The 27,224-nt window shown below is 37.1% G+C and overlaps 2 protein-coding genes across 9 annotated transcripts in view; one reads left to right on the plus strand and one right to left on the minus strand.

Annotated features, from left to right (window-relative positions):
- Positions 1-832: 832 nt before the first annotated feature.
- Positions 833-24,088, minus strand: LOC100021070 (zinc finger protein OZF-like). 7 transcript variants are annotated; one of them, XM_007474718.3, is made up of 6 exons: positions 23,924-24,059; positions 23,024-23,177; positions 19,009-19,078; positions 15,862-15,988; positions 15,431-15,526; positions 833-15,188 (listed from the first exon to the last, which is right to left on the minus strand). In XM_007474718.3, exons 1-6 carry the CDS (start codon positions 24,057-24,059, stop codon positions 13,933-13,935), a joined length of 1,839 nt encoding a protein of 612 aa, XP_007474780.1. In that variant the 3' UTR covers positions 833-13,932. The 7 variants fall into 7 exon arrangements, with proteins under 7 accessions (XP_007474780.1, XP_007474787.1, XP_007474785.1 ...); XM_007474725.2 differs by lacking the exon at positions 23,024-23,177 and adding an exon at positions 20,828-20,906 and having other exon boundaries at positions 23,924-23,999; XM_007474723.2 differs by lacking the exon at positions 23,024-23,177 and adding an exon at positions 20,828-20,906 and having other exon boundaries at positions 23,889-23,945.
- Positions 24,032-27,224, plus strand: part of LOC100021091 (probable E3 ubiquitin-protein ligase TRIML1) — a 32,678-nt gene continuing 29,485 nt past the window's right edge. Inside the window, exon 1 of one of the 2 annotated variants that reach the window (XM_056812186.1) lies at positions 24,032-24,168. The gene's annotated coding sequence lies outside the window, so the exon portion shown is untranslated. Of the gene's footprint in view, positions 24,169-24,964; positions 25,103-27,224 lie in introns of those variants that run through there. The other variant, XM_056812187.1, reaches the window with a different exon arrangement.

Consider the following 27,224-nt stretch of genomic DNA (forward strand, 5'->3'; position numbering starts at 1 on the left):
AAACAAAGGGTAAATTTAGTAGGAGTGAGGGAATGGGAAAGGTAGAACAGCAGATATGGTCAGAGATAGGAATTTGAGTTTTATCCTGATACAAGAACTTACAATTAGAACTATCCTCAAGGCAATGCTTTCCCCATTGTTGGAGAATTCTCAAGTAGGGTAACCTTGTCAGATTTGTGGATGAGAGAGAGAGAGAGACAGACAGACAGAGACAGAGAGAACTTGAAGCAGAGAAACCAAATAAACTATTACAAGATAAATCCTTAAACTAGAGTGGTTGGATGTCCTCAAATAGAAGCAGGATGATGAGGTCTTAGGAAGTTTGTAAATGGGATTCTTTCTCAAGCAGTTATATTAGGTGTCCTCTGAGATTTTTTTCAATAGAGATTCCTAAAATGCTATTTTTATCATACTGATCTTTTAAAAAACACTTAGTTTTTATCAATTATCTACCAAAGTCCAAACTCTTCATACTGGCATTAAGGGAATTCTACAATTTGGCCACAGCATAAATAAATAACATTATGTAACGTTAGAATGGATTTGACTAAATTATGAGTAAAAAAACAAGTTGTGATTGCCTTTTATAAAAATTAACCCATAAGTCAGAGGGCAGCTGGGTAGCTCAGTGGATTGAGAACCAGGCCTAGAGACGGGAGGTCCTAGGTTCAAATCTGGCCTCAGACACTTCCTAGCTGTGTGACCCTGGGCAAGTCACTTAACCCGCATTGCCTAGCCCTTACCACTCTTCTGCCTTGGAGCCAATACACAGTATTAACTCCAAGACGGAAGGTAAGAGTTTAAAAAAAAAATTAACCCATAAGTCAACGTAGACTGTTAATAGTTCTAATAGCTTTATTATAGTAAGATAAAGATAATAAGAGAAGGAAATATGGAAAGGAGGTAAAGAATTACCTATCCTAACAACCTAGAGTCTGTTTGTGAATCTCAGTCTCAGAAACAATCTCCCTCTGCTTCCTGCCAGGTCTCACCTTATATGCTGTTCCCTTCACCCACTAACTCTCCTGAATCACTCCCCAGGAACATATCACAATTCCTCAATTAGCCTGGCACCACCCAGGGGGGCAGTGCCTGTGAGATCAATTCCCTGGTTGCTGATTGACCCAAATTCAAAACAGATGGAAATCTGATAGATTAAATCAAAATACAAATTCCCTTCTCACAATTACCATCTACTCCAATCAGACATGCAAATCCTACTCAACCCAGATATTTCCTCACTGGTCCTGGTACAATATAGTATACCTCATTCTGCTTGCTCATGTTTTTCTCCCTGCCCATGATAGTCTCATCAATCTTTTCCAATTACCAAAATCTTAGCTAATATTCATACCACTTCCTTCAAGAGTAGAAGTAGTTCATATTGGTTTTGGAGCTTCCCTAGGCTTAATATCTTTAACACTTAACACACAGTGTGGCTTTTAATCAATCATTGACTTATTGTTTCATATACCTATATACCTGTCTTTAGTCAGTCTTAACTTGAAATTGAACATTGGGATATTAAATTTCTTTTGTTCATAGAGCCTAGCAGAGTGCTGAGGCATGTAGTAGCTATGAAGTTCAATGAATGAATGCTGGAAGGAAAGAGACTATGAGGAAAGGATAATTTCCTATAGAGTCCAGTATATATCTGTATGATCTCAGTTTCCCATACTAGAGAAAGCATGTTTGTGTTTCCAATTTAACTTTAACCGGGAGAGAATTTAAGGATGGGGGGAAAAGATCATGTTTATGTGCTAAGAACAGGAATAGCATTTCTGGACAGAATAAATTCCAGTTCACCAGAAACTTAGTTGTTATAAGTATAGTGTAAAGATGAATTTATAGTTGGTACTTTAAGTCTAGATTTAAATGGTCACCAAATAAAATTCCCAAGTCAGTCTGGAAATTTATGGAAATTTAATTAATATAGAGGAAAGGAATTTAAGGAGAAGAGGGAGAGGAAAAAGACTTAATTTAAACTGCTCTGGCTCAGGTTGAGCCAGGCAGGAGTTAAAGGCCTTGGCCAAAGTGGCCTCCCTGAGACCAAGGGAAAAGGAAGTCAATCTTCATCATTCACCACGAGACCATCTCAAGGAAGCTGAGTGAGCTCCTCCAGGCTGAGTTCCAGGATCGAACTAGCTCTCAGGCTGCTCACAGGAAGTGATCAGCCAGATCCAACTTTCCGGGGAAAGAATTTTTGAGAGACGAAAAAATCCCAAATATATAGACCTTTCACCCTTGTGTCTCCACCTCTAAATTTTCACATCTACCACTCACATCAAAGACTTTCTCCAGAACTGCCCATACTTTTAGTTCTCACCTTCTTTGATTAGTTTATATCTTTTGAGCTATTTCACACTTCAAGTTCATCTTTTGTTAGTTACTTGACCTTTTTGTGATTAATTTAACCTTTATAGTTACTTAACACCTTTTTCTATTAAGGTCTAAAAATAGACTTAGCTTAAAGTTCTAGCTTCACTATAAGGTGAGAACTAAGTACCTTCATTGTTCAATTAGGAGATTACAACTTTATCTTCCCCTAAAGTATGTCTAAGTAGGGTAAAGTACTACAAGACATTCCCGATTCCATTAAAGAGAGTGTCTTCATAGTTACAATTAGGAGATAGATAAATCAAATCTTCTAAAGTACGGTCTGAGTAGGGTGGAGTAGTTTTAAAATTCACAATAGTGTCTATTTTGTATGGCTTCCTCTTCTGTGTTCCTCTCTTAGGGAAAGGTAGACATATGAGAAATAAAAGCTAGAAAGTTAAGTGTGACCTTTGTATTTTCTCACTATTATAAAATATCAAGGGCAGTAAAGAATTATATAGAATCTTCTGCTTTTTGAGGATCAGAATTAAAGGTCTTGGTTACTGCTTCCTGAAAAGTGACTTCATCACTGCTATGGTCTAGAAATAAGAACACACAAATTTAACAACTTCGGGAGATAAGTGATATTATTGCCCTTATATATACAGTATGAGGAAACAAGTTTAGAAAAGTGAATGTGGCTTTGTCTCCCATATTTTGTATGCTATTGGGTAAGTCAACATCTCTGTTCCTAAACTATTTTTTCATTTAATGAAGAAAAATATTTTCATTTCCTGACCTGACCCATAAGAATGAAATGACTCTCTGGGAGGGGGTATAGGGGAAAGATGTAGGAAAAAAATATAGACAATATAGAAACAAAAACTATCAATAAAAATCTATTTTTAAAAAATGAATCAATTTGCTGAGTTCTTTGGGTTAAATCACTTGAAAAGAATGAGTTACCAACTTTATTTTCAGAGAATGATTGTGTCCTAATAGACCTCAGAAGTAAAGGACCTAGAATTTGGGCCAAGTGCATTTACTAACTAGTTTTTGGACATTTAAAGAAGTTCCCCAGGCTCTCTAGGCTTCACAGACAATATTTATAAAAGAAGAAAAATATATATTCCTGCTTCCAAGATTTTTGTGAGAAAAAAGAAGGGATCAAAGATATGAAATTAGCTTTAAGAGGTGTTAATCTCTCCATTTCTAGTACATTTCCTGGCAGGTAATCAAAAGTCTTTGGAGGGAAAATCTTAAAAGAGATAACTACTTGGGTATAAATGTCATTCTTTATTTCCATCAGAGGCTCAATCAAACCAGAAGTTTCTCAACCTTTTTTGGAATCATAGTGCAGAGTAGAACTCAAAAGGCATTGAATTCTGAGTTGGATGAAGTGACCTAACAGGAGCTTTAGCTGAACTCTCCAAATGGTCAACATGCTAAGTCTTCTGTTGGCCACAGAGAAAATTTTCAGCTGCCTCCTATTCTCTAGCTAAGGATCTCTTCTGAAATATTTCTCTCTCACCCTGAATAACACTCTGGCTCCCCTAGTACTTATATATTTCTCATCTTTGATCTCAAGTACTTCCACAATAGACCCTTTTCCCTGATGTATGAAGAACAGGGTCTAAGGCAGTGACGACGAACCTATTGCACAGGTGCCAAAGATGGTACACAGAGTGCTCTCTGAGGGCATTTAGCCACCCTCCCTCCCCAAATCCCACCCCCAGAGTTCATTACTAGAAAGGCATAGGGACTCAGGTGGAGCTGCTTCCTTCCCCGTCTCCAATACACCTGATATTTTTTCATATCCCTTGCCCCTCTGCCCAGCAGCCCAATAGGAGTGCATATGGGCAAATTCCCAGGTTCACAGGCAGCAGAGATGGAGGGGAACAGAGTGCTCCAGCCACTTTTCTCTCCCTCTTTCTATACCCTCAGTGAGGATCTTCCCCACTTTACCCACCTCTCCACCCAGCATTCCACTGGGAATGTTTTCTCCTTCCCCTGTGTGGGGTAAGGGTACTCAGCATGTGATGGGGGGGGCAAAGGGCACTTCAGGAGGTCTCTGGGGGTGGGACATAGTGCTCTGGCTTTAAAGCTATCACTGGTGTAAAGGCTAATGTCTCTTCAGTTGGGATAGTCTCTATCAGGCTCAGATCTCATTTTCCCTCTTGCCAATCCCCTGAAAACTCTTCCTATGCCATCTGTGGGCAAGAGACAGGCCTGTCAGCTAGGTAGTTGTGGAAAGTGGGGCTAGTTAGGGCAACAACTTTAATCATTCAACCTGATAGCCTCATCTCAAAGCCTTGAAGAAAAGATCAGGGACAAAAGCAAGAAACCAATCAGGAAATATTCACAGCCCTAGAGAAAGGCAGCTAGATGGTTGTGGATAGAGCTCCAGGCTTGGGGTCAGGATGACATGAGTGGATAAAGTCCCTAGAGTTCAAAACCAGTCTCTGACATTAGCTAGGTAATTCTAGATAAGTTACTTTAACCCGGGTTGCCTCAGTTTTCTCATCTGTGAAATGAGCTGGAGAAGAAAATGGCAAACCACTCCAGTATCTTTCTCAAGAAAACCCCAAATGGGGTCATGAAGAATCCTGCACAACTGAACAAAAATATCATTAGAGGAACTGGCACAAGGTTAGTTTTGGGCCATATATGAGTATAGCACCTTTATTCAAATCCAGCCTGCACAAGTCACTTAACTTCTCGATGTTTCTACTTTTTTATCTATAAATAACAGCATCTACTTTTCTAGGGTTGTGAGAATAAAATTAGTCAATATTTTGAAGTGCTTCACAAAATTTAAAATGCTATGTAAATGCCAGCTAAGAAAAATAAATATAGGTCATCTTTCTCTGCAGGGTTCTCACCTGCACAAAAGTACATGGAAGATAGAGGGTCCAACTCCTTCACTTTATGGGAGAGAAAAACGAGACTGGAAAAGGTGGTCAGAGAGGTAATGTGTCAGGGCAGGACTTCAAACCCCAATAGGCTTTTGAACCCACTGTTCCACTCACCACATCATTGGCCCTAGTTTTATAACAAGTCCCAATTTCCAACTTCAAAGCCTTGAAGTACAAACATTTTTAATATCCTGACCCCCAAACACCAAGGTGGAAACACAATGGAGTGACCATTCATTCATTCATGCACAGCTGCAGATACTGGCACAGACAAGGGTGCACACTGGGTCTTGGTCATGCAGCTGCATTAAGTTGGGTCAGCATTCAGCAAACAGCCTCTTGCTCACTGCCAGTTCAAGCTCTGCACCACCTTGGGCAGCTACAGTAGAGTTAGTCTCTTGTGGTTGCTATGGAGCCTAAGCTGGTGGGGGAGACAGGCTTTTGAGAAAAGAGGTGGGGTGGTCCAGAGGGGGAAAGAGATAGAGGGAGGCTTCCAACTGGTGAATAGGAGGCTTGCATCACTACTAAGCTTCCACAGACGTGAGAAACAGACCTGTTTAGTCCTATGGGCCAACCCAGGGGGTTTGAGGAATACTGCATCTATGCTACTGTCAGAATTCAGAGGCCAGAGTTCTCAAAAGAAGACTCAAACTTCAGAAATCATAAAATTGGGCTTCTTGGAATCATGTTTTTTACTAGATCTTCTCGGGTGCGCTTTCTCTTTCATTTAGAAAAGCAAGGACCCTTGAGGCTTGGGGTAGACTCATTCTTGCTGTTTTATGAGTGAGTTCATCCCATTAAACATTTACAGTTTTGATTACTAATTGTGTTTTCCTTCATTTTATTTCCCCCATTTATTATTTTCTTTTAGCCCTTCCCTGTTCACAGATGTTTCATTTTCAATGACTGCCTCTCCCAATTCACTTTTTGTCTGCCCCCACCTCCATATTCACCCTACCCTCCTCTTTTCCTATAGGGGTAAGGTGGGTTTCTATAGCTGACTGTGAATTATTCCTACTATGAGCTAATTCTAGTGAGAGTAAAGCTCAGTCAGTGACCTTCTTTGCATCTTCTCCACTGTATTTGCGACTTATATTCCTCTTAAAGAGGTAGTTTACTCCCTTCTATCTCTCCTTTTCTCTTCTCCCAATGTGTTCCTCTTTCCTAGCCTCACCCCCTTTTTTGGATAAAAGCTCATTTTATTTAGCTTTCTTCCTTCTATGTATGCTCTTTTTCATTGCTTGAATACTAATAAAGTTCTTATCTTAGGTATCTTGCATACTTTAAGTACCTTATCTTTTTCAAGTATCACAGATATCTTAATTATTTCAATTATCACCCTCCCAAGTCTGAATGTACTCAATTCAACCTTATCAGAACCCTTAAGTTTTCACTTTATCTTTTTGTTTCTCTTGAGCGTCAAACTTGCTTATCAAATTTTCTTCACATCTCTATTTTTTTGGTTAGGAAAGTCTGAAACTCCTCTACTTCACTAAACATCAATGTTTTCCCATGGAGGATTATGCTCAGTTTCACTGGGCATGTAATTCTAGGTTGTAGTCCTAGATCCTTTGATTTTTGGATGATCATATTCCATGCCTTTTTGTTTTTTAATATAAAAATTGCTAGGTTCTCTCTAATCCTGACTGTGACTCCTTGATATTTGAATCATTTCCTTCTGGCAGCTTATAGTACTTTTTACTTGGCCTGGAGTTCTGGAATTTGGCTACAATAGTCTTGGGGTATCTTATTTTGGAGTCTCTTTCAGGAGGTGACTGATGGGACTACCCCAATTTCCCTCTTGTTCAAGGATATCAGGGTAGCGGTATCCAGGTTCTTTTTTTTGATTGTGGATTTCAGATATTCTGATGATTCTTAGATTATCTGGCCTGTATCTATTTTCCAGGTTGGTTGTTTTTTTCGAGTGAGGTATTTTAGATTCTTTTTTTAATCTTTTTTTTTTAACAAAAAATTTCTGATGTTTTATGGTATCATTAGCTTCTATTTATCTGATTCTAATTTTTACGAACTTATTATTTTCCTTGAGTTTTTGTGTTTCCTTTTCCATTTGGCCAATCCTACTCTTTAATATGTTGTTTTCTTAAAAAAAATGTTTTTGGCCTCCATTTCCATTTGGTCTGCTGTATTCCTTAAGAAGTTGTTTTCTTCAGTGGTTTGTTGCTTCACTTTCCTTTAGAACCATTCTTGTTTTTTATGGAGTTGATTCCTTAAGTGAATTCCCTCCCCCCTACCTCAAGCCGTTGAGTTTTTCTGGTAGTTCTCTTATTTGGGTTTTTGTTTTCTTTTCAAGTTATTCCTGGGATTCTTTTGAGACCTAGCATCTTTTTAACACTTTCTTTTGAGGCTTTACATTTCCTTTCAGGCACTATTGCCCTCTTCATTTTTTGGTCTTCCCTGTCAGTAAAGTAACTCTCTAAGTTCAGGGTTTTCCTGACTTTTGCTTATTTTTCTAGTATTTTTTTTCTTCTTCCCATTACCTTATTTATTTGTTGAGGTTCTGCTCTGTTTATGGGGTAGAGGGCATATTGCTCTAAGCTTGCAGAGTATTCTTCTCTGATATTTCGAGTAGGACAGGCTGCCATTGCTCCTCACAATGTGTTTGTAGAGGATGTGGCCCTGATGGCTTTCTCTGGAGAGGTTTGCAGCTGTTTTGTGCAGCTATATGCAGCATCTTGTGCTACCAGTTCCACTATTATTTTTGTGGTCTGGTCTAGTCCCTGCTCTCCTGTTTCCATTTGCCTGCCAAGTGGCCTGGGCTGAGTAGGTCTCCTGGTTTCTGCTGCCAAGTGGAAGTGAGTGGGTTACTGTAGTTCCACTTCCCCTTCTCTGCTCCTTTGTGGCCTCAGGGCTGTTGTCACGAGAGTTTGTAGGTTTCCTGCTCATTTTGCAGTTTCATTGCATCTGATGTAGTGTATTGGGCTTCTCCAAACTGTCAGTTTTCAGATGCTGTGCTTCATTTTCCTCTTATCCCAGTGAGGTTTCTCTAGCTTTCCTTTGTTTTGAGGCAATTTATTTTTGAATGTGTAGAGGGATTAGGAGAGTGGAGACTACTTTAATCCACCATCTTATCTACTAGCACACCTAATTGCCCTAATGATGTTAAAAGTTCTTAGAGTATCATCTTCCAATATAGGAATGTAAATAAACAGTTTAACTTTATTATATCTTGTGATTTTTCAGTTTCCCTTTTTCTCTAGAATCTATGTTTGAAAGTACTCTACTTCACTAGATATTCATTTTCCCTCCTTTGTAGGATTGTACAGTTTTATTATGTAGGTTAGTCTTGGTTATAATCTTAGCTCCTCTGCCTTCTGGAGTATATTTCTAAGCCTTCTCCCTCTTTGACATTATTGCTGCTAAATCTTATGTAATCATTGAGCCCCTACTGTATTTAAATTGTTTCTTTCTGACTGCTTTCATTATTTTCTTTTCAACCTGGGAGCTCTCAAATTTGGCTATAATATTCCTGGGAGTTTTATTCTATGATCTCATTCAGAAAATGATCTTTGGATTCTTTCAATTTTCTCTTTGCCTTCTGGTTCTAGGATATCTGGGCAGTTTATAATTTTTTTGAAATATGTCTTGACTTTTTAAAAAATTGGCTTTCATGTAGTGCAATAATTCTTAACTTATTTCTCAATCTGTTTTTTAGGTTTGTATTTTCCCTATATTTCCTATTTTTTTTATTTTTCTGACTTGTTGTGGTTGTTTCTGTCTTATGGAGTCATTAGCTTCTTCTTGATTCAATTCTAATTTTTAAGAAATTATTTTCTTCACTGAAGTTTTTTAACCTCTCTTATTTGACTTTTACTTTCTTTTCTTCAGTATTTTTTTTTGCACCCTTTCTATTATTTGGCCAATTTTGATGATTAAGGACTTTCTTCAATTTTTTTTTGCACCTCTTTTGCTGCTAATTGTTTTCGTAATTTTCTTGCATTACTTTCATTTCTTTTCCTATTTTTCCTGTCAGTCTTTGATTTTTAAAATGTTTTTGCTTTTTTAAAAAATGTCACTTTTGCTTATCTAGGAATTCCTGTTGATGTTTGTGTCCAATCTACAATTTTCTGTGAGGCTTTACTTGTAGATGATCTGAGAAAATTTTCTTCTGAGTTTTTCTTGAGCTTTCCTGTCACCAGTACTTTCTGTGGTCAAGTTCCTCTCTTACTTTTGCTCATTTTCCAGCCAACTTCATGATTTTGGACTTCAGGTTCGAGTGTAGGCTCTTTCTTTTGGGAGAAAGCTTCTGGTTCTATTGTCCCATTGTTTTCACAGCTAAGTTTGGGGGCCTTTAAGTTTTCAATGCTTCCAAAGTGGCAAGATTTAGGCTTTAGTCTGATCACTGCTCTTCGGACTTGCACTCGGGTTCTTAGGAGTCCCTGCTTCCCTACGACTACAAATGTTCCTTTCCCTCCACCCTTGAAATATAATCTGGGACAGAGTTCTAGACAATGAAAATACCAAATATATCCAATCCTGTGCCCAGTGCTAGCAGGTTTCCCAGGAATCTATTTTTGACCAAGTGTTCAGTGTCCTTACCATCCCTGGGCATTAGGAGCTTTTGGTGCTGCCACTGCCATCACTACTATCACCCTAGCCAGTGCCACTTCTAGTCTGTTATGTTTTAAAGAAGCCAAACCTCAATGTCTGGAGACCTGGCTTTCTGTCACCTTAAATTGTCCTGACTTGAAAAAACAAACTCACAATGACTTTTTGTTATTTTGCTCAGAATTAAATTTGACATGATTTTGTGATTCTTTAGAGAGGTGGGTGGGGAAAAAAAAGCTCACTTTACCATCCTGGTTCCATTCTTACCACTCCCCCCTTGCTTTTTAACTTTTTTTGTCATGATTGCTAATCTGATGAATGTGATATAAAATCTTAAGAGAAGGTTCAATTTTCATTTCACTTTTTATTAGTGTTTTGGAACACTTTTTCATGTGGACATTAACAGATTTCTTCCTTTGAAAATCAACCCTATCCATTGATCATTTTAAAAAAATGGGCCCTTATTCTACCTTTTATCAAAAAAATCCTGCTATTATTTCTTTGTCTTCCCTTCTCTTCTATTTTTAACTACAAGATTTTGTGCAGAAGCTCCTGAATTTAATTATTAATCTTGCCACTTTCTGATTCTATTTTTCCTTGTCCACAGTTAAAGGTATTTTCTTTTTCCCTCAAATTTATGATGTAAACTTTTATATCTAAGCCATGTGTCCATCTGGAACTTCTCTTGGTATATGGCAAACTAGGTTAAAACTAATTTCTACTAGACTGAATTTTCTGAGCAATTTTTTGTCAAAGGGTGTTGCCTTATTCCGTTAGTTGTTTTTGGATTTACTGAACACTGCAACACTATAATCACTTGTATCTGTATAACTGTGCACCTATTATGTTCCACTGATCAACTCTTTTGCTTTGAAAAGAGTAATACATAATTCTGATAAATTTGTAGCATAGTTTCAGATCTTGTGCCACAAGATCTCTTCCTTCCTATTTCCCTCGGAATTCTTGACCTTGTATTCCTCTAGATATTACTTTATTTCCCCCTAAGACTAGAACATAATCCTTGGTTTGATATAACATCAAATATTTGCATTAAATATTATCTAACAGGTAATGTTATAATTAAAATTGACAGTCCAAACATGAACAATTAATCTTCCAAATATTTTTTATTTCTGTAATGCTTTTAAGTTCTTTCATATAGTACCTATCTTAATAGGTACACTCTCAAATAGCTTACACAATCTGTATTTATTTTGACTTGTTTCTTGGATATAGTTCCATGGTAATTTACAAAAATACCTGGAGTCATGGCTTTGCTTTACAGCTTACTACTTTGCTGAAGTTGTTTCAATCATTTTAATTGAATAACTAGGATTCTTTAGGTAGACAATTATATTACCTAATCTGTCCCTCCAATTTTTGTTCCCCCTGCAATCACATCTATGCCAATCTGTCCCAGATGACTGCTTGTGGTCCTCTTTCAGTTGTATCCTCAAATACCTATTGGACTTCTTTGTTTAGTTAGGCCTTTTGTCACACATTCTTTAAACTTTATCCCTTTGTGGCATATTTTGAATTGATGCTGCTCACAATTTACCACTAGATTTTTCTAGAAAATTGAGAGTTGATATTATGTCAGTGTTACTCTGTTGCCATCTCTCTGCTTGACAAGTCAGTTGTTTCTGACAAAAATGGCCTCTGTGATGACATATGATTTGCATTAGTTATTTACACTAAATTAATTGGTGCCTGTCTTGTCCTCCTCCCCATTTTTTAGACACATGTATAAATTGAGCAGGTTTTATAGTATTACATTTTTTTCTATTTTTCTTTCCTCTCATTTTGTATTAATTTTGGTCTTTGTTCTACTAATTCAATAATCTTGAATATAGACAGATAATTTATAAATGACTCACATTGAATAATTTCCTGGCAAAATATATTCAATTCTATTTTTGAAATGTTATTTGGTGCTCATTATGTCAGATACTTTCAGATTTTTTTTTCTCTTAGAACATTTAGTGTAACACCTCTGACTTTTCCTTCTTTACTGTTGGACTTTATGTGCCAACATTTTTTTTGCCACCCTAAGCTATTACCACAATTGTAATGAATGTGTCGATGTATATTTTGATTTAATTTAGAGCCAGGAATTCTTACCTGGGGTCCATTAAGTTAAATACATATATGTACACATGTATTTATACATTAAAAATCATTCTGAGGCATAAACATGGTTTGGCTGATAGCCAAAAGGATCCATGGCACAAAAAACAATCATTACATTTTAGATTTAGAGGATTTAATATATATTTATAAACATGTATCTTCTCTCCCTCTTTATCCCCTGTAATAGATATTGATGCATAAACTGCAATTATTTTCATGGTGGCCTTTTGGCACTTGCAATGAACATTAAGTTGTGAAATGACAAAATATCCCAGGAAACATCTAGTTGCCTTTGGGAACAAAGTAAAAATAACTCTGCCTTAATTTCTTTAATTGCCTCTCCAATTAAAACTTGAAAGTCATTCTTTTATTTCACTGAAAATTTGTTTATATTGAGAACGTCAACAATAGAATTCAGTTCCTACTATAGCTTGTCCATTCATTATCCTTATAGAAGGGGCCCTTACATTTAGAGTGCCAATGGCCAAGTTAAGTTTTATTGGTTTAAAATTTGTGATATTTAGTATCCTCATTTCTTTTAAAATACTCTTCCATTATCATTACAGAAATGGAAGAATGTCAGATAAGACTTGGGTCATTTTGCATTTTTGTTTCATGAGTTGTCATGGCCAGAAAATTCATCACCAAGTAGTCAGTCTACGATGACTTACATGTTTAGCTAGGGTAGCCCTTAGTAGGCATTCTCTTACTATGACTACTTACTGTTAAAACTCAACTTCAATTTATCCTGTCATTAAAAACTTTTTTTGCTACTAATATCATCCAAGGGGAATGAATTGATTTTGATTTGTCACATCTATTTCCACTACTAAAACTAATTAAGCAAACTAAATTCCTGAGGAAATTGAAAAAATAGCATATATCTCAGCTCTTTCATGCCACCATCTTTTCAATAAGTGTTTCATGTTTACTGAGAACAGGTATATATATATATATATTCAGAAAGACAAAATGCAATAATATTATAAGTATGAAAGAGAACTACTTAGTCCCACACTAAACTAGCTAAGTACTAGATAGTATATAAAGTTTAAAAGTTTCTGTGTCTAGTCTAGTCCACGATTCTCTGTAGGCCTGGAAATCACACCAAAACACTTCCTTCATATTTTATAGAAAAGAATGAAGTCTACCATTCAAGAAATCTACCAGTTAAATTACTAACATGAGCAGAGTGGCTTAAGCTCATTCATTGGCTTACAATTTGCAGTTCATTCTCAGTCAACAAAGCACATCTCCTAATTGCTAGCAGACTTTAGTGATCTACTCAAATCTTATGTAATAATTTGGCTTAAAAAATACTGTCCCTTCCTCAGATAAAAGAGCTTATTAAAAAATTATCACATAAAATTCAAGTTTTTCTTTCCCTCTTTTTAGGGATAATTTGACCCAATTTTCAAGTTCTCTCCAAATTCACAATTTTCTTTACAATTTGTTAGTGCTTTTTTGGGATTTAGTTTGGCTTGGTTTGTAAAGATTTTTCACATATAGTTCATTAATAAAGTCTTTCATTTCCATGAAAAGTTTAGCATTAAGTCTGTCAGGAATGCATCCTCCAATTATAGCTGTGTAAATGTGAACAAAATATTTTGACTTATAGTTTAGTTTTTGTGCTTTTTTCAATTGACATGGCTTGTCATAAGCATGAAAATTATATTTTTTCATTTCCATTGTTTTAAAAGGTTAAGTTACACTGTTTCCTTTAAGGAATGAGGTTTAGTTGTTTTAATAAAATTTTCATTGTAATGCCTAGGGTAAATGTCTACCATTTCCCTCTGTAGAACAGCACATTTCCCACTCAGAGGTACTCAACATGGCAGCTTCTGTGTAGCAGCTAAAATGCCTAAGGAGAGAAAAATACAGTGGAAAAAAAGGACTTTTGTCTTTCAAATCCAGATGAAATCTCAGTTAAAGACAATCATGGCATCTTGACTCTTGGGTATCTAAATAAAAGTAGGAATTAAAAGCAGTTTCCCCTTTAACTTGGCTATTCTCCACCGTGAAGTTTCTGATGTCTGATGTAGGCTGCACTATAAGTGAAAGCTTTCCTACATTCAGTACATTCATAGGATTTCTTTCTAGTACTTCTCTGATGTTGGGCAAGGTATGTAATCTGATTTGAAGTTTTCCCAGATTCAAAGGGTTTTTCTCTATTATGTATTTTTTCATGCCGAGTAAGGCACGTTCTATAAGCAAAGGCTTTCCCACACTCAATACATTTATAGGGTTTCACTTTAGAATGGATTCTCTGATGTTGCAAAAGATCTTCTCTCAGCCTATAAGTCTTTTCACATTTATCACACTTATAAGGTCTCTCTCCAGTATGAAGTTTCTCATGTCTTCTGAGAAAAGGAGTCCCACTAAAGGCTTTTCCACATTCATTACATTTATAGGGTCGTTCTCCAGTATGCCTTCTGTAATGCTGCTTAAATTGTGTACGGCCAATAAAGGCTCTCCCACAAATATTACATTTGTATGGTCTCTCTCCAGTATGGATTCTCCGATGCTGGTTAAGAGATGATCTCTGTTTGAAGGCCTTTCCACAGTCTTTGCAGACATAGGGATTCTCTCCAGTATGAATTCTCTGATGTCCAGTAAGGAATGAAATTCGACTAAAGGCTTTTCCACATTCATTACATTTATGGGGTTTTTCTCCAGTATGAATTTTCTGATGTTGATTGAGTATTGAACGCAATCTGAATGTTCTTCCACAATCATTACATTTATAGGGTTTTTCTCCAGTATGGATTCTCTGGTGTAGAGTAAGATATACATATAATCTGAAAGTTAGTCCACATTCATAACATGTGTAAGGTCTCTCTCCAGTATGAATTCTCTGATGTTGAACAAGGGATGAAGGATGACGGAAAGTTTTCTTACATTCACTACATGTATAAGGATCACCTCTAATATGCACTTTCTGATGCTGAGTAAGGTGTGCATTCTGGTTGAAGGTTTTCCCACATTCATTACATTGATAGGGTTTCTCTCCAGTATGAATTCTCTGATGCAACTTAAGGTGTGCAGTTCTGTTAAAGGCTTTCCCACATTCATTACATTTATGGGGTTTCTCTCCAGTATAAATTTTCTGATTTTGAGTAAGATGGGTTTGCTGTAAAAATGATTTGTTATAGTCATTAAATTCAGAGTATTTCTTCACTGCACAAATTTTCTGATGTTTAATTAGGCGTGAATCATATTTGAAAATCTTCCCACATGTATCACATTTATTATGTCTTTCTCCTGTAAGAATAAGGATTGAATATAGATTAAAGCATTTTCAAATTCTAATTACATTCAGGACCCTTTTTCCCAAGTGAGTTATTATCATTGGCCCCAAATTTCTCTCTAGTCATCCTATTTTCAAGTTTCTCCTAATTTAGAATACTAGAATCTAACCTTGATGGCAATTACCTATATTTACAAGATACTACCCCATTATGAAGGTTAGTGATTCTTTTTCTACCTAATTATCACTCACTTACCTGGGCAGGAGTCTTTTGAGATTTCTCTCTTCACCATCCAGGGCTCTTTTCCTTGTTCCAACAGGAAGATCAGTTCTGGTTTGGAAACCTGAGTCCCTACTCACAGGAAAAGACAGAGAACTTGGATATTTTGTCACAGGACAAAGAACTATCCCAGGATGAAATCCCACTGATTAGTCTTCAGGACCTCTGAAGGATGAAAAAAATTGCAGCATCATGGACTCCATAAAACTCCCCATTTCTAACTGTAAATATAGTATTTTTCACATGAGACTGGATAGTAGAAATAACCTGTCTTTGAGACTTCAAGTTGTTAGGTATTTCAGATCCCTACGATTCAGGCTCAACTCAAACATTTCAAAAGGCCCCATTTTTATAAATTGAGAAAAGAGACATGATAAATCACATAAAAAACACGGTCTTTTCCTTACCTAAGGAGATTATATTCCTATAGTTTTCCAACATCACATCCCTGTAGAGGACTCTTTGACCAATATCTAGTTGCTCCCATTCCTCCCAGGTGAAGTCCACAGCCACATCCTTGAATGTCACTGATTCCTGAAATGGTCAAATACAGGTATCATCCCGAGACTACTTACCCTCCCCTCTGCCCCCCAAACACTGGAGAAAGTTGGATTCATAAGAAGTAGCTTTGATCATGTTTAAAATTGTGAATTTTCCAAATAAAGTATTCATTTATCATTGAGTATGTAGTACCATGCAAGTCTCTGCTGTGACAAATGAAGGGGAAAAAAAGGCAAGATATGTTGTTCCCGCCCTTATGAAATAGTCTTATGAATAGAAAAATTTAAAAACATATAATTTTTAAAAGACTACAGGTAAGTGATTTAAGAATTCTAAATAAGTGCACAGTATTTCAGGAAAAAGCTGAACTTGATTGAGGGATTATAAAACTTCACATTGTAAAAGGGAATTCTTTGTTCTCTTTGAGTTTATACTTGTGAAAGGGAATAGTTTATTCCCTTTGACTATTTTGAGTTAACACTTTGGTTAACAATAACTTAAGTACCCCTACTTAGTACTTCACTAGATTGTGAAGACTACTTTTGAATTAACAGAATCCTTAAGCATATGACTAAAGAGTTATTACAAAGTTCTTTGCAAAGGACTCTGAAAATGAAAATATACTGAAAACACTTAATAAAAAGTATACAAATTTTGGACACAAAACACCTAATGCCAATGAAGTAAATCAAATTAAAATAAATGTTATCAAGCTATTAATTGATGTATTTATAACAGGTTGGGTGGTGGGGTAAATTTAATTAGTTAGGTATAAAGAATAAAAAATGAAGGCACTGTAGTTAAACTGATTCGCCAAGGGGTCAAGATGGGGAACAGAAGAGAGTGGTGAATGCATAGGTGATAGCCTAGGAGAGAACAGAAAGATCAAGGGATTGAAGGTCATAGTTTGGATGAAGACTAGGTTACTAAGGGAAAAAAGAGGGAGAAGTGAAAATAAAATAAATTATGGTTCAATATGGGATTTCAAAATTCTTGAACTTCGAGGTGGTGTATTTGTGAGAATAAGACTAAGGTTATGACCACCTTTTTAGTGTGTGTGTGTGAGATTTAAGTGGGGTGCAGGAGAATGTCACAGGGCATGAGTAGGATGAGAAACTGAGTGGTTAGGATGTTTGGGGGAAAGCTAGTAAATATGTTGAAGTTCACAAGTATGAGGGCAGGAGTTGGGGAGGAGAAAAAAATTGTGAACCAGGTATAGATCTCATTGAAGAAGGTAGGAAGTGACCTTGAGGTTTTTTTAGACAAAAGTTACCAGGATTTTGATTAAGTGGTAGATATGATTTGTATGAACCTCAAAGAATGAGTTACTGAATGATGGAGGGAGGGGAAAAATCAAGAAATGGCAATGAGGAGCAAGTATTATTCCAACTCTCCTTATTTTACCAATGTGATGAGGGAATGAGTAAAGAACACACAGTCAGTACTGGAAAGGGAATCAATTCTGGAAATATTAACCCAGATTGTATTTCAAGATACCTTTTCTTGTTCAAGATGCTTGTAAATGTTACTCAAAATCTTAGGCAGTCAGATCAAAGCATGGAAGAGCTATACCACTTTAGACATGTCACTCACCATGCCAGAAATGGCTTGGATATATCAAACTGGTTTTGTAGAATAGAGCCTAAATGCAGAATACACAGTATTAGTAATACTTTTTCTTCGATACCATGTCATGAGAGGTTCAGTTGAAAGAACCAGGTATGTTTAAACTAGAAAAAGAGAAGCTTTAAGTGGGGAAAAGAATGTCATAGTTCTTTTTGCATCTGAATAATTGTCATGGGGAACAAAGATTAGATTTGCGTTGGTTGTCACTAAAGGCAGAACTAGAAACAATGAGAGAGATCCGTGGATTTAATATCAATGTAAATAAAAAATTGTCCACATGTAGAATAGGCTACATCAGGAGTTACTGGGTTCACCTTCAAAGAAGGTCTTCAAGTAGAGGTTCCATGATCATGGGCTGAAAGATACCATAAATGAAATGACCATTTAGGGACTAATTAGATTTGATTGCTAAGAGTCCTCTTTCCAACTGTGAGAGAATGCAATCAACTTTGAATCAAGCCTTGAAAACTTGGGTCCTTTTAAGCACTGGCAGTTTAGTGTAAAAGTAATTGATAAATTAAATAAGTATCATCATGTCTATTTTATTGTCTAAGACTGTAAAATAAATTATGCATTTAACAATCAACGGGAGCAGATATCCCTAGAATATGGCTTCCTTGTCAGGGATATACAACCTTAAGAAAAATATCAATAAATTCTCATCTCAGGTTTCTCAAGATAATTTTGGTAAGTTCATGTCATAATCATGGATAACAGGACACACCACTCTGATGGGAATCAGTCACCCATAGCACTCCAAAGGCAGAATAGCTATTCTGGAAACCTTCAAATCATTCTTGATTTTTCACTCTTTTGTTTCTACTCAAGCAGTCAATTTCTTCCTTAAACACCATTTAATCATATCACTTGACCTTATTCCTTCTTTAAAACACCAAATGGCTTTTACATTTTTTGCAGGATAAATTCTAAACTAGCTGCTATTCAAAGCCCTTAGAAATCTCAACAAAATCAACTTGTCACTACTTTCTTAATGTGACCCCCTTCCACAGATATCATGTTCATTTCTTCCACAACTAATAATCTTTAGTCCCTTGAGAGAAAACACTTGCTACTTAGGTCCTGAGATAGGTCTTTGTTTAAAAAAAAAAAAAGAAGCCAAGTTCATAAAATAGAAAGTTTCCACTCCTGCACACCTGAAGTGACATTTTATTATTTTACTCATTTAAAAATCCTTACCTTCTGTCTTAGAATCAATATTGTGTATTGGTTTCAAGGCAGAAGAGTGGTAAGGGATAAGCAAGCAATGGAGGTTAAGTGACTTGCCCAGGGTCACACAGCTAGGAAGTGTCTGAAGCTAACTTTGAACCTAGGACCTCCCATCTCTAGGCTTGGCTCTCAATCCACTGAGCCAACCGGCTGCTTCCCTGAAGTGGCATTTTAAAAAGAGAAATTAAGTTCTAACTCACCTTAGGTTCAGTTGTCAGAAATACAGAGGTCATTACTTCGTCTTTAACGCTCCCCTTTTGGGAAGGAATTCTGAAAATGGAGAATTGGAGATAAGGAACATATGAAAGAGTAACTTGCTTTATACCACCCAAATTCACTAGTTTAGAAATTTTCACCTACTCTTTCAGGGCAATTCTTTTTTTTAAATAAACATTATTTTATTTGGTCATTTCCAAACATTATTCATTGGAAACAAAAATCATTTTCTTTTCCTCTCCCCCCCTCCCACCACCTCTCTCATAGCTGACGCATGACTCCACTGGGTATCACATGTGTTCTTGACTTGAACCCATTTCCGTGTTGTTGGTATTTGCATTGGAGTGTTCATTTGGAGTCTCTCCTCAGTCTTATCCCCTCAACCCCTGTAGTGAAGCAGTTGCTTTTCCTTGGTGTTTTTACTCCCACAGTTTATCCTCTGCTTGTGGATAGTGTTTTTTAGATCCCTGCAGATTGTTGAGGGACATTGCATTGTCCCTAATGGAGAAGTCCATTACCTTCGATTGTACCACAGTGTATCAGTCTCTATGTATAATGATTTCCTGATTCTGCTCCTTTTGCTCTGCATCACTTCCTGGAGGTTGTTCCAGAGTCCATGGAATTCCTCCACTTTATTATTCCTTTTAGCACAATAGTATTCCATCACCAACATATACCACAATTTGTTCAGCCATTCCCCAATTGATGGGCATCCCCAATTGAAGGGCATCCCCTCATTTTCCAATTTTTGGCTACCACAAAGAGTGCAGCTATGAATATTCTTGTACAAGTCTTTTTCCTTATTATTTCTTTGGGGTACAAACCCAGCAGTGCTATGCCTGGATCAAAGGGCAGACAGTCTTTTATTGCCCTTTGGGCATAGTTCCAAATTGCCCTCCAGAATGGTTGGATCAATTCACAATTCCACCAGCAATGAATTAGTGTCCCTACTTTGCTGCATCCCCTCCAGCATTCATTACTTTCCATAGCTGTCATGTTAGCCAATCTGCTAGGTGTGAGGTGATACCTCAGAGCTTAGAGATGTAGAGCACTTTTTCATGTGCTTATTAATAGTTTTGATTTCTTTGGCTGAGAACTGCCTGTTCATGTCCCTTGCCCATTTATCAATTGGAGAAGGCCTGATTTTTTGTACAATTGATTTAGCTCTTTGTATCAGGGCAATTCTAATGCTTCTCACTAACAAGAAGTCAAAGCAAGTTCTGGAGCCATCTCCCTCTACCAGAATTTCTCTTCAATGTTACTAGAGCCCTTTGCTTGGTTCATTTTTCATTTGACATCTTTCAATCATCTCCTAATTCTAATTTAATTCTAGATGCTCTTAACTCCTGACTTGTGTCATTGCTCATTTTTTTTCCCTATCAGATTACTTTCTTATTCTCCTTTGCTTTGTCATCATCCATATCTTACTCAAGATTCTGTACTTTCTCCTTTTGTCTTTAATATACTCTATACTCTGATGACCTTATTCATCCCTATCAGTTCAATTAACAGATGACAGATGTCTCAAAAATTATCCTTGCCTTTAATGCCTCTATTTTTTGTAATTGGCACTATTATCTTCCTGGTTGTCCAAGGTTCAAATTTTGGAATGATCTTTGACTCTTTCCTTTCAATGTCTAGTTGCTAAGTTTTACTGTTTCTTTTTCAAAGACAGATTTGAATCTGTCCTGCCTTTCCATTAATAATGCAACTTTTTTTTTTTAAGATGCACATCTTTTGCCTGGATTACTATGATAGCTTCTTAACTGATGTTCCAGACTCTAGTGGCTTCCCCATTCTTACCTATTTTTCACAAAGCGTACAAAATAACCTAATGCAGAAAACTGAGCTGCTACTCTGATCCACAACTTTCAGTGGCTCCCTATTAAAAAAAAAAAGATAAAATATAAAGTTTTTAGTCTGGGATCTAAGTAAAGAGAAATATTGAAATATATATTTGGTCAGAAGACACCTGAGTTCAAATTCCAGTCCCGCCAGACATTAGTTATGTCTCTGAACAAGGAACCTTTCTCTGAGCCTTAATTGTTTCTATGAAATGGTTACAATAATAACACCTTCACAGGGGTATTGTGAAAATGCCCTCTAAACTGTATAGTGCTATAGAAATTATCATCATCTTGGCTCCAACTTAGCTTCTTAGTCTTATTACATTTATTCTCTGTCATTCTAAATTCCATCCAAATTAGACATTCAGCTCTTCCCTGTTGTCATCCAGGCCATCAACCATGTATTTCCCTTATCTCTAACTACTGAAAACCTTTTTTCCCCCCACTCCAAGGACCAGCTTATGTATTACCCTTACTGTGCCTAATACATAGCAGATATTTAATAAGAGTTTACTGACTGATTCTCTATAAAATTTTATCCAGGGTCTCTACTGAGAATACTTGCTCCTTTCTCAAAATTTCCTAGGCTACTCAGTCTAAATCCCACATGGAATTGAATGTAGAGTGAGAAGGAACCTCAATCCTAACTGAGATTTATTACTATAACATCACGAATAAGGGGTTTCATTAATAAGTTCTCAAATGGCATACTCTCTAGTCAACTCTTCATCTTGATCTCCTCTTTTTAATACCCTTCACAAAATGTGCTATCTAGAATTAAGCACAATAATCCGGATATGATCTGACCCAAGATAGAATATACAGGACTATCAAATTCTTGATATTATAATTCTCAAGAGAATCCAATATTGAAGTAGGTTTTGGGGTTGCCATACCACACTGTAGACTCATTTAGGGCTCATGATTCAATAAAATATCCAGGTCTATTTCTCCAAGAATTTCATCTAGCTGCCCACATTCCCAAATTGTTTAATGCTACCTGTTTAGTTTTTTAAAGCTCATATACATACTTTCACATTTAATCTTTCTGTAAATTTTTTGTCAGTCATCCTACCTCATCTCAAACTAACACTACTTCATATTATAATTATTTGAACATGTCATAGTCCCCTTTAAGACTATATATAGGAGACTATAAATCCTGTCATTATAAAGGAAAAAGTAGCTCAGAGACAAGCATTTTTCTTAAGATCAATGGTAGTAAGTAAATGGCAAAGATGAGATTTCAACTCAAGTCATCTGATGTGAAGTTTCTTTCTTCCTATTATACCACACTGCAATTAGATTGCTTAATGTTTAGACTACTTTTCATTACAACCTCCTGTCTGTCCCCAATGTGAAATTTGAAGTATTTGACTTATTTTTTGCATTTTGGTTAACTTCTTTAATAGTAATATTCTGATTCCCCCTCTCTGGGTCACAAAATTTACTTTGTCTTTGGATAGCACAGCTTTATAAAGAATAAAACTAATAGTTTATATCAGATAAATGAACTGCAATGAACAGATAACTAGAGTTGATATTCCAAGCAATAAACCTCTCTGAGCCTATTTTTGGAAGATACTAATGTTTTATCCAAAGGACAGCCAATTAAGTTACAAATAGGAAAGAATGTTGACAGTGAGACCAATTAGGAAATAATAAAGATGTATTTGGGGAGTACAGGATTTTAGCTGGTCAAAGAAAAGAAATAGTCTGGACTAGTTTATTTCCAGGCCAATATTAATACACCTCACCTTAGATATCCCCTTCCCTTCTTTCAAGCCCAAGAAAACAACCCACACCTCAGCCCCATACCCAAAAGTCCCCAGTCCTCCTTTGTAATGAAAAATTTTTTTTCTCAAGAATCTGTGTCAGATCTCCAGTTACCTCCTTCCAAGTTTTCTGAACTCTTGTAACATTCACATTCAGCTGCAATAACTTCTGATCTAATCAGGCAGCATATTTAGGAATTGTTCAACATAAGCAAGACCTTCCTCAGTCTCCAGGCTCAGGCAAAGGTCTGTTATGGGATGGATTCTTTCTCCATTTTCAAATGGAGCCAAGGCCTCTGGGGCAAGGTCACTCTAATCCAGACTAAAATTCTAATACTCAGGTCTCTCTCCCTAGCAAATAACCCTCCCTTTGGTACCTCAGGCTGAGTCCTGAATTTCTCCAGGTTGTGTTGTGGGTAGAGACAAGAAGAATCAGCAAGAGGGGCCTCAGTAGCTTCAATTCTAGAGTCCTGCAGAGATGGCAAGTAGTCCTACATATACATGCTACAAGATGTATCTCATTCAGGAGCACTGTGGATAGTCAACAAATTCAAGTTCTTTGACATACACAGATACACCGAAAGAACACCTCAGACTTCTCAACTGATTCAATTAAGTTAAGTGCACTTGTATGATGGACTGAGAATTTACAAAAAAATACTTCCCCAAATAAATATATTTTGCTAAAGAATGGGACGTCTGACGTTGTATTGGGCCAATCAAGAAAATCATTAGCATCTAGGAAATATTTCCCCTTAAAAGGGAGTAACTACGAGGAAAATAGGTCAGGTGCTTGCACATTTGGGGCATATCCTACACCAGACTCTCCTATTAAATACAACAAGAAAATGACAGTCTTTGGCAGCGGAAGAACCGATTTATGTTCTTCTTGCCCACTTCACTCTCTCAAGTGTTTAAGTGACCTCCCTCAGGAAATTCAAACCACTGCCCCCCTCGCCCTCCACCCCGGGGTCCTGGAGAGAAAAAAGCTCCTGCGGCCTTTGGCAGCCCAAAGACATAGGTTCAACCCATATCCAGTTTGGGAAGAAATAGGCAGGACGCCCGGAGACCCACCAAAGCCGGTCAGAGTTCCGCACATGCGCTGAAGAGAGCGTCTCTCCCCTTCCCCCCAAACAGCCCGAACTCCCAGCAGTCACATCTCCATCCCGACCACCTCCGCCACCAGTTCCCGCTGCTCCAGCCGCATAAACTCAAAGGCAAAGCGCCAAGTTCCCGGAATACCTGGGCTCTGGGCCCTGGGTCCACAATAGCCTCACCCAAAAAACGTCCCTTGAAGCCGACAATCCCTTTCCATGATGGCGAAGGAACTGCGTGCGCAATAAACGGGCGTCGAGGTTGCGCCTGCGCGTTGACAATCCTCGGCTCTGTAATTTCAGAATGCTCTCTAACCATTTTCCCTCTACGGAAGACTCGTTTCCCATTGGACTATCCCGGAGTTGTGCTCTCTTGCAGTGATGGGCGGGGCGGAAGGGCGATGGATCTTGATATGGCTGCTGTCTTGGTGTGTCTCTACTTCTGAGAGCTGTGGCTTGGGGGACTGAGGTGTAGCTGGTCTGAGGTGTATAGCTGGTCTGGTCGCTTAGAGGCGGGTCAAAGGGGCAATCATTATTGAAAGCTTACTTTTCAAAGAGTATCTGGGTGGCAAGGAAAAAAATGCATGTAAATAATAGAGAATGGATGAGTAGTCTAGCCTTTAACAAAGCAGTAATTGTATACTATCAGGTGAGGGCTATTTCCTTCCGGGTTAATCCATCCTTTGTAAAGAATTCACAGCCCTGACAGGTGAAGCCCTAGCAGCATGAAGTTTTGGATTTGGAAGTATTGCTGTTGATTCGCTTGCCGCCTTCTCTTTGGAATTTTAGCTCCCTCTTGTGTTCTTGTGCCTGTCCTGCAACACCTCGAAAACACCTAGATCAGTGCAGAAATTCCTATTTCTCAAATGCTGTTGGCTCTCATTTGTTATTGCTGCCACTCGCTGGAAATCAAGATTAATCCCTCAAGCATTTGTTAATCGCTTACCATGTGGCACACATTGTGAAAATGGCAGGACATTCCTTTTCTTCTATAAATCTCATCTCTTGCCTGTGATCCTTTCCCAATCAGCACATTCAGAAAAGGCACCCAGGACCTAGACCACTCAGTGCATCTCCATGTACTTGTATTATTTTTAATTTTTTTTTACTGTCTATGAATATACATATAGCAACTAGTGGAATTGGCATAAATTTGCACTTCCACTTTGCCAAAGATAGATCGGAACTGCTGAAGAAAAGATCTCTGGCGGCAAGTAACTGGTGGAAGCAGACTTGTTTTCAAGTTCTAACAGCAATATGGTGAAGACAAGGCAATTATCTCATGGAATTTCTAGATTATGTCTAATTAGCCACTTGAAACTAAGGTCAGGATGGAATAGTGAGGACCAAGTGAAACATCAGGTAAGAAACTTGCAATATTCCCATACTTGAATATCTTATAGTTTGAGTTGCTTTTCCATTGATCTTGAATAACTGCTCCTGATCAAAAGAAAATATGGTTTCTATCACTTTTGATGGCTTTCTTATAATAAGGGGATTTGTTTCTATTTACTTAAAGTGTTCTGGAGGACTTCTAGTGGACCTATTACTGTTAATGTGTACGATGTTCTCCTGGTTCTGCTCATTTTACTTACATCTGTTCACATAAGTCTTGAATTCTGGTCATAATTTCTTACAGCACAATAGTATTCCATCACAATCATATACCACAACTTGTTCAGCCATACCTCAATTGATGGATAACCCCTCAATTTCCAATCACTATAAGAACAGCCATGATAAATATTTTTGTACATATAGGACTTTTCTTCTCCCACCCCCCACCCTTTTAAAAAATTATTACTTTGGGATACAGACATAACAGTGGTATTGCTGGGTCAAAGGGTATACAAGTTCTATAGTGCTTTGGGCAGAGTTCCAAACTGTTTTCAAGAATGGTTAGATCAGTTCACAACTCTACAAACAGTGCATCAGTGTCACAATTTTTTCATATCCCCCCCAACGTTTGAGATTTTTCCTCTTCTATCATGTTAGTCAATCTGGTGGGGATGAGGTGGTGCCTCAAAATTATTTTAATTTGTATTTCTCTAATCGATAGTAATTTTAGAATTTTTAAAAATATGACTATAGTTTTGATTTCTTTTGCCAACTGCCTATTCATATCCTTTTACTATTTATTAATTGAAAAATGACATGTATTTTTATAAATTTTACTTTGTTCTCTATATTTGGGAAATGAAGCCTTTATCAGAGAAATTTCCCATAAAATTTCCATCATTTTCTGTCCTCCTAATCTTGACTACATTGTTTTTGTTTGTGAAAAAAACAAACACAAAACAAAACAGCAAGTTTCTCTAAATCATTATTAATCAAAGAAAGGAAAAGAAAAACAACAGAGATACCACCTTATACGTATCAGAAATGACAAATGCTAGAGGGAGTGAAGGAAAAAAGGTATATTAATGAACTTTTTGTGGAGTAGTGAACTAGTCCAACATTTCTGGAGAACAATCTGGAACTAGGTCTAAAAGGCTATAGAACTGTGTATACATATTGCTGTGACCAGAAGAAGACTTTGGGAGAGATTGAATGAGGAGAGAGTGCACACTGATGAGTGGGGTAGCTGAGGGACAAGGATCCTACTGGCTGTGATCACTTCCAGGAGAGCTGTGAGTCCCCAATTGAGGTTCCACTTCAGTGGCAGAATTGCTGTGGGCCCTGGTTAGAGCATCTGAGCAAAATCAAAAGAAAAAAAAAATAGAATATGAAACACCTTATCACAAAAACAATTTATGGAAAACAGATCAAGGAGGGACAGTGTAAGAATTGTTAGACTACTGGAAAGTTATGATCAAAAGAATACTCCAAGAAATTGTTAAGGAAGATTGCTCAGAAGTTTTAGAACTAGAGGGTAAAACAGAAGTCAGCAGAATCTACCAATCACCCCTGCAAAGAGACCCCAAGATGAAAATGCACAGAAACATCATTGCTAAGTTCCATAGCTTCCAGTTTTAGGAGAAAGTCCTATAAGCAAAAAGAAAAAAAAATTAAATACTGTGAAGGTACACTCAGAATAATAATAGTCAATTATTATTATTCAATTATCATTAATTATTGAATTATAATAATAAGAGTAATTACTCATTTTCACTCAGAATAACTGTGAGGGCCAGGGCAGAGGATAAGGGAGGAGCTTTTAGAATGGGTTTAGATTGGAGAGTTAGTGATCAGAACAAATTGGGCTTCTGAGGAGGGATAGAGCAAAGTAGAGGGAGAGAAATTCAAACAGTGAGGAAAAACAGAATGGAAGGAAATATACAACTAATAATTGTAACTTTGAATATGAATGGGATGAATTCGCCCATTAAATGGAAATGGATAGCAGAGTAGATCAAAACCCCAAACCTGACAATATGCTGTTTATAAGAAACACACTTAAAAATGAGAGCCACACATAGAGTAAAAATAAAAGGTTGGATTAGAATATATTATGCCTTAATTGATACAAAGAAAGCAGGGGCAA

Source organism: Monodelphis domestica, chromosome 1, assembly GCF_027887165.1.
Source record: "Monodelphis domestica isolate mMonDom1 chromosome 1, mMonDom1.pri, whole genome shotgun sequence".
NCBI lineage: Eukaryota > Metazoa > Chordata > Mammalia > Didelphimorphia > Didelphidae > Monodelphis > Monodelphis domestica.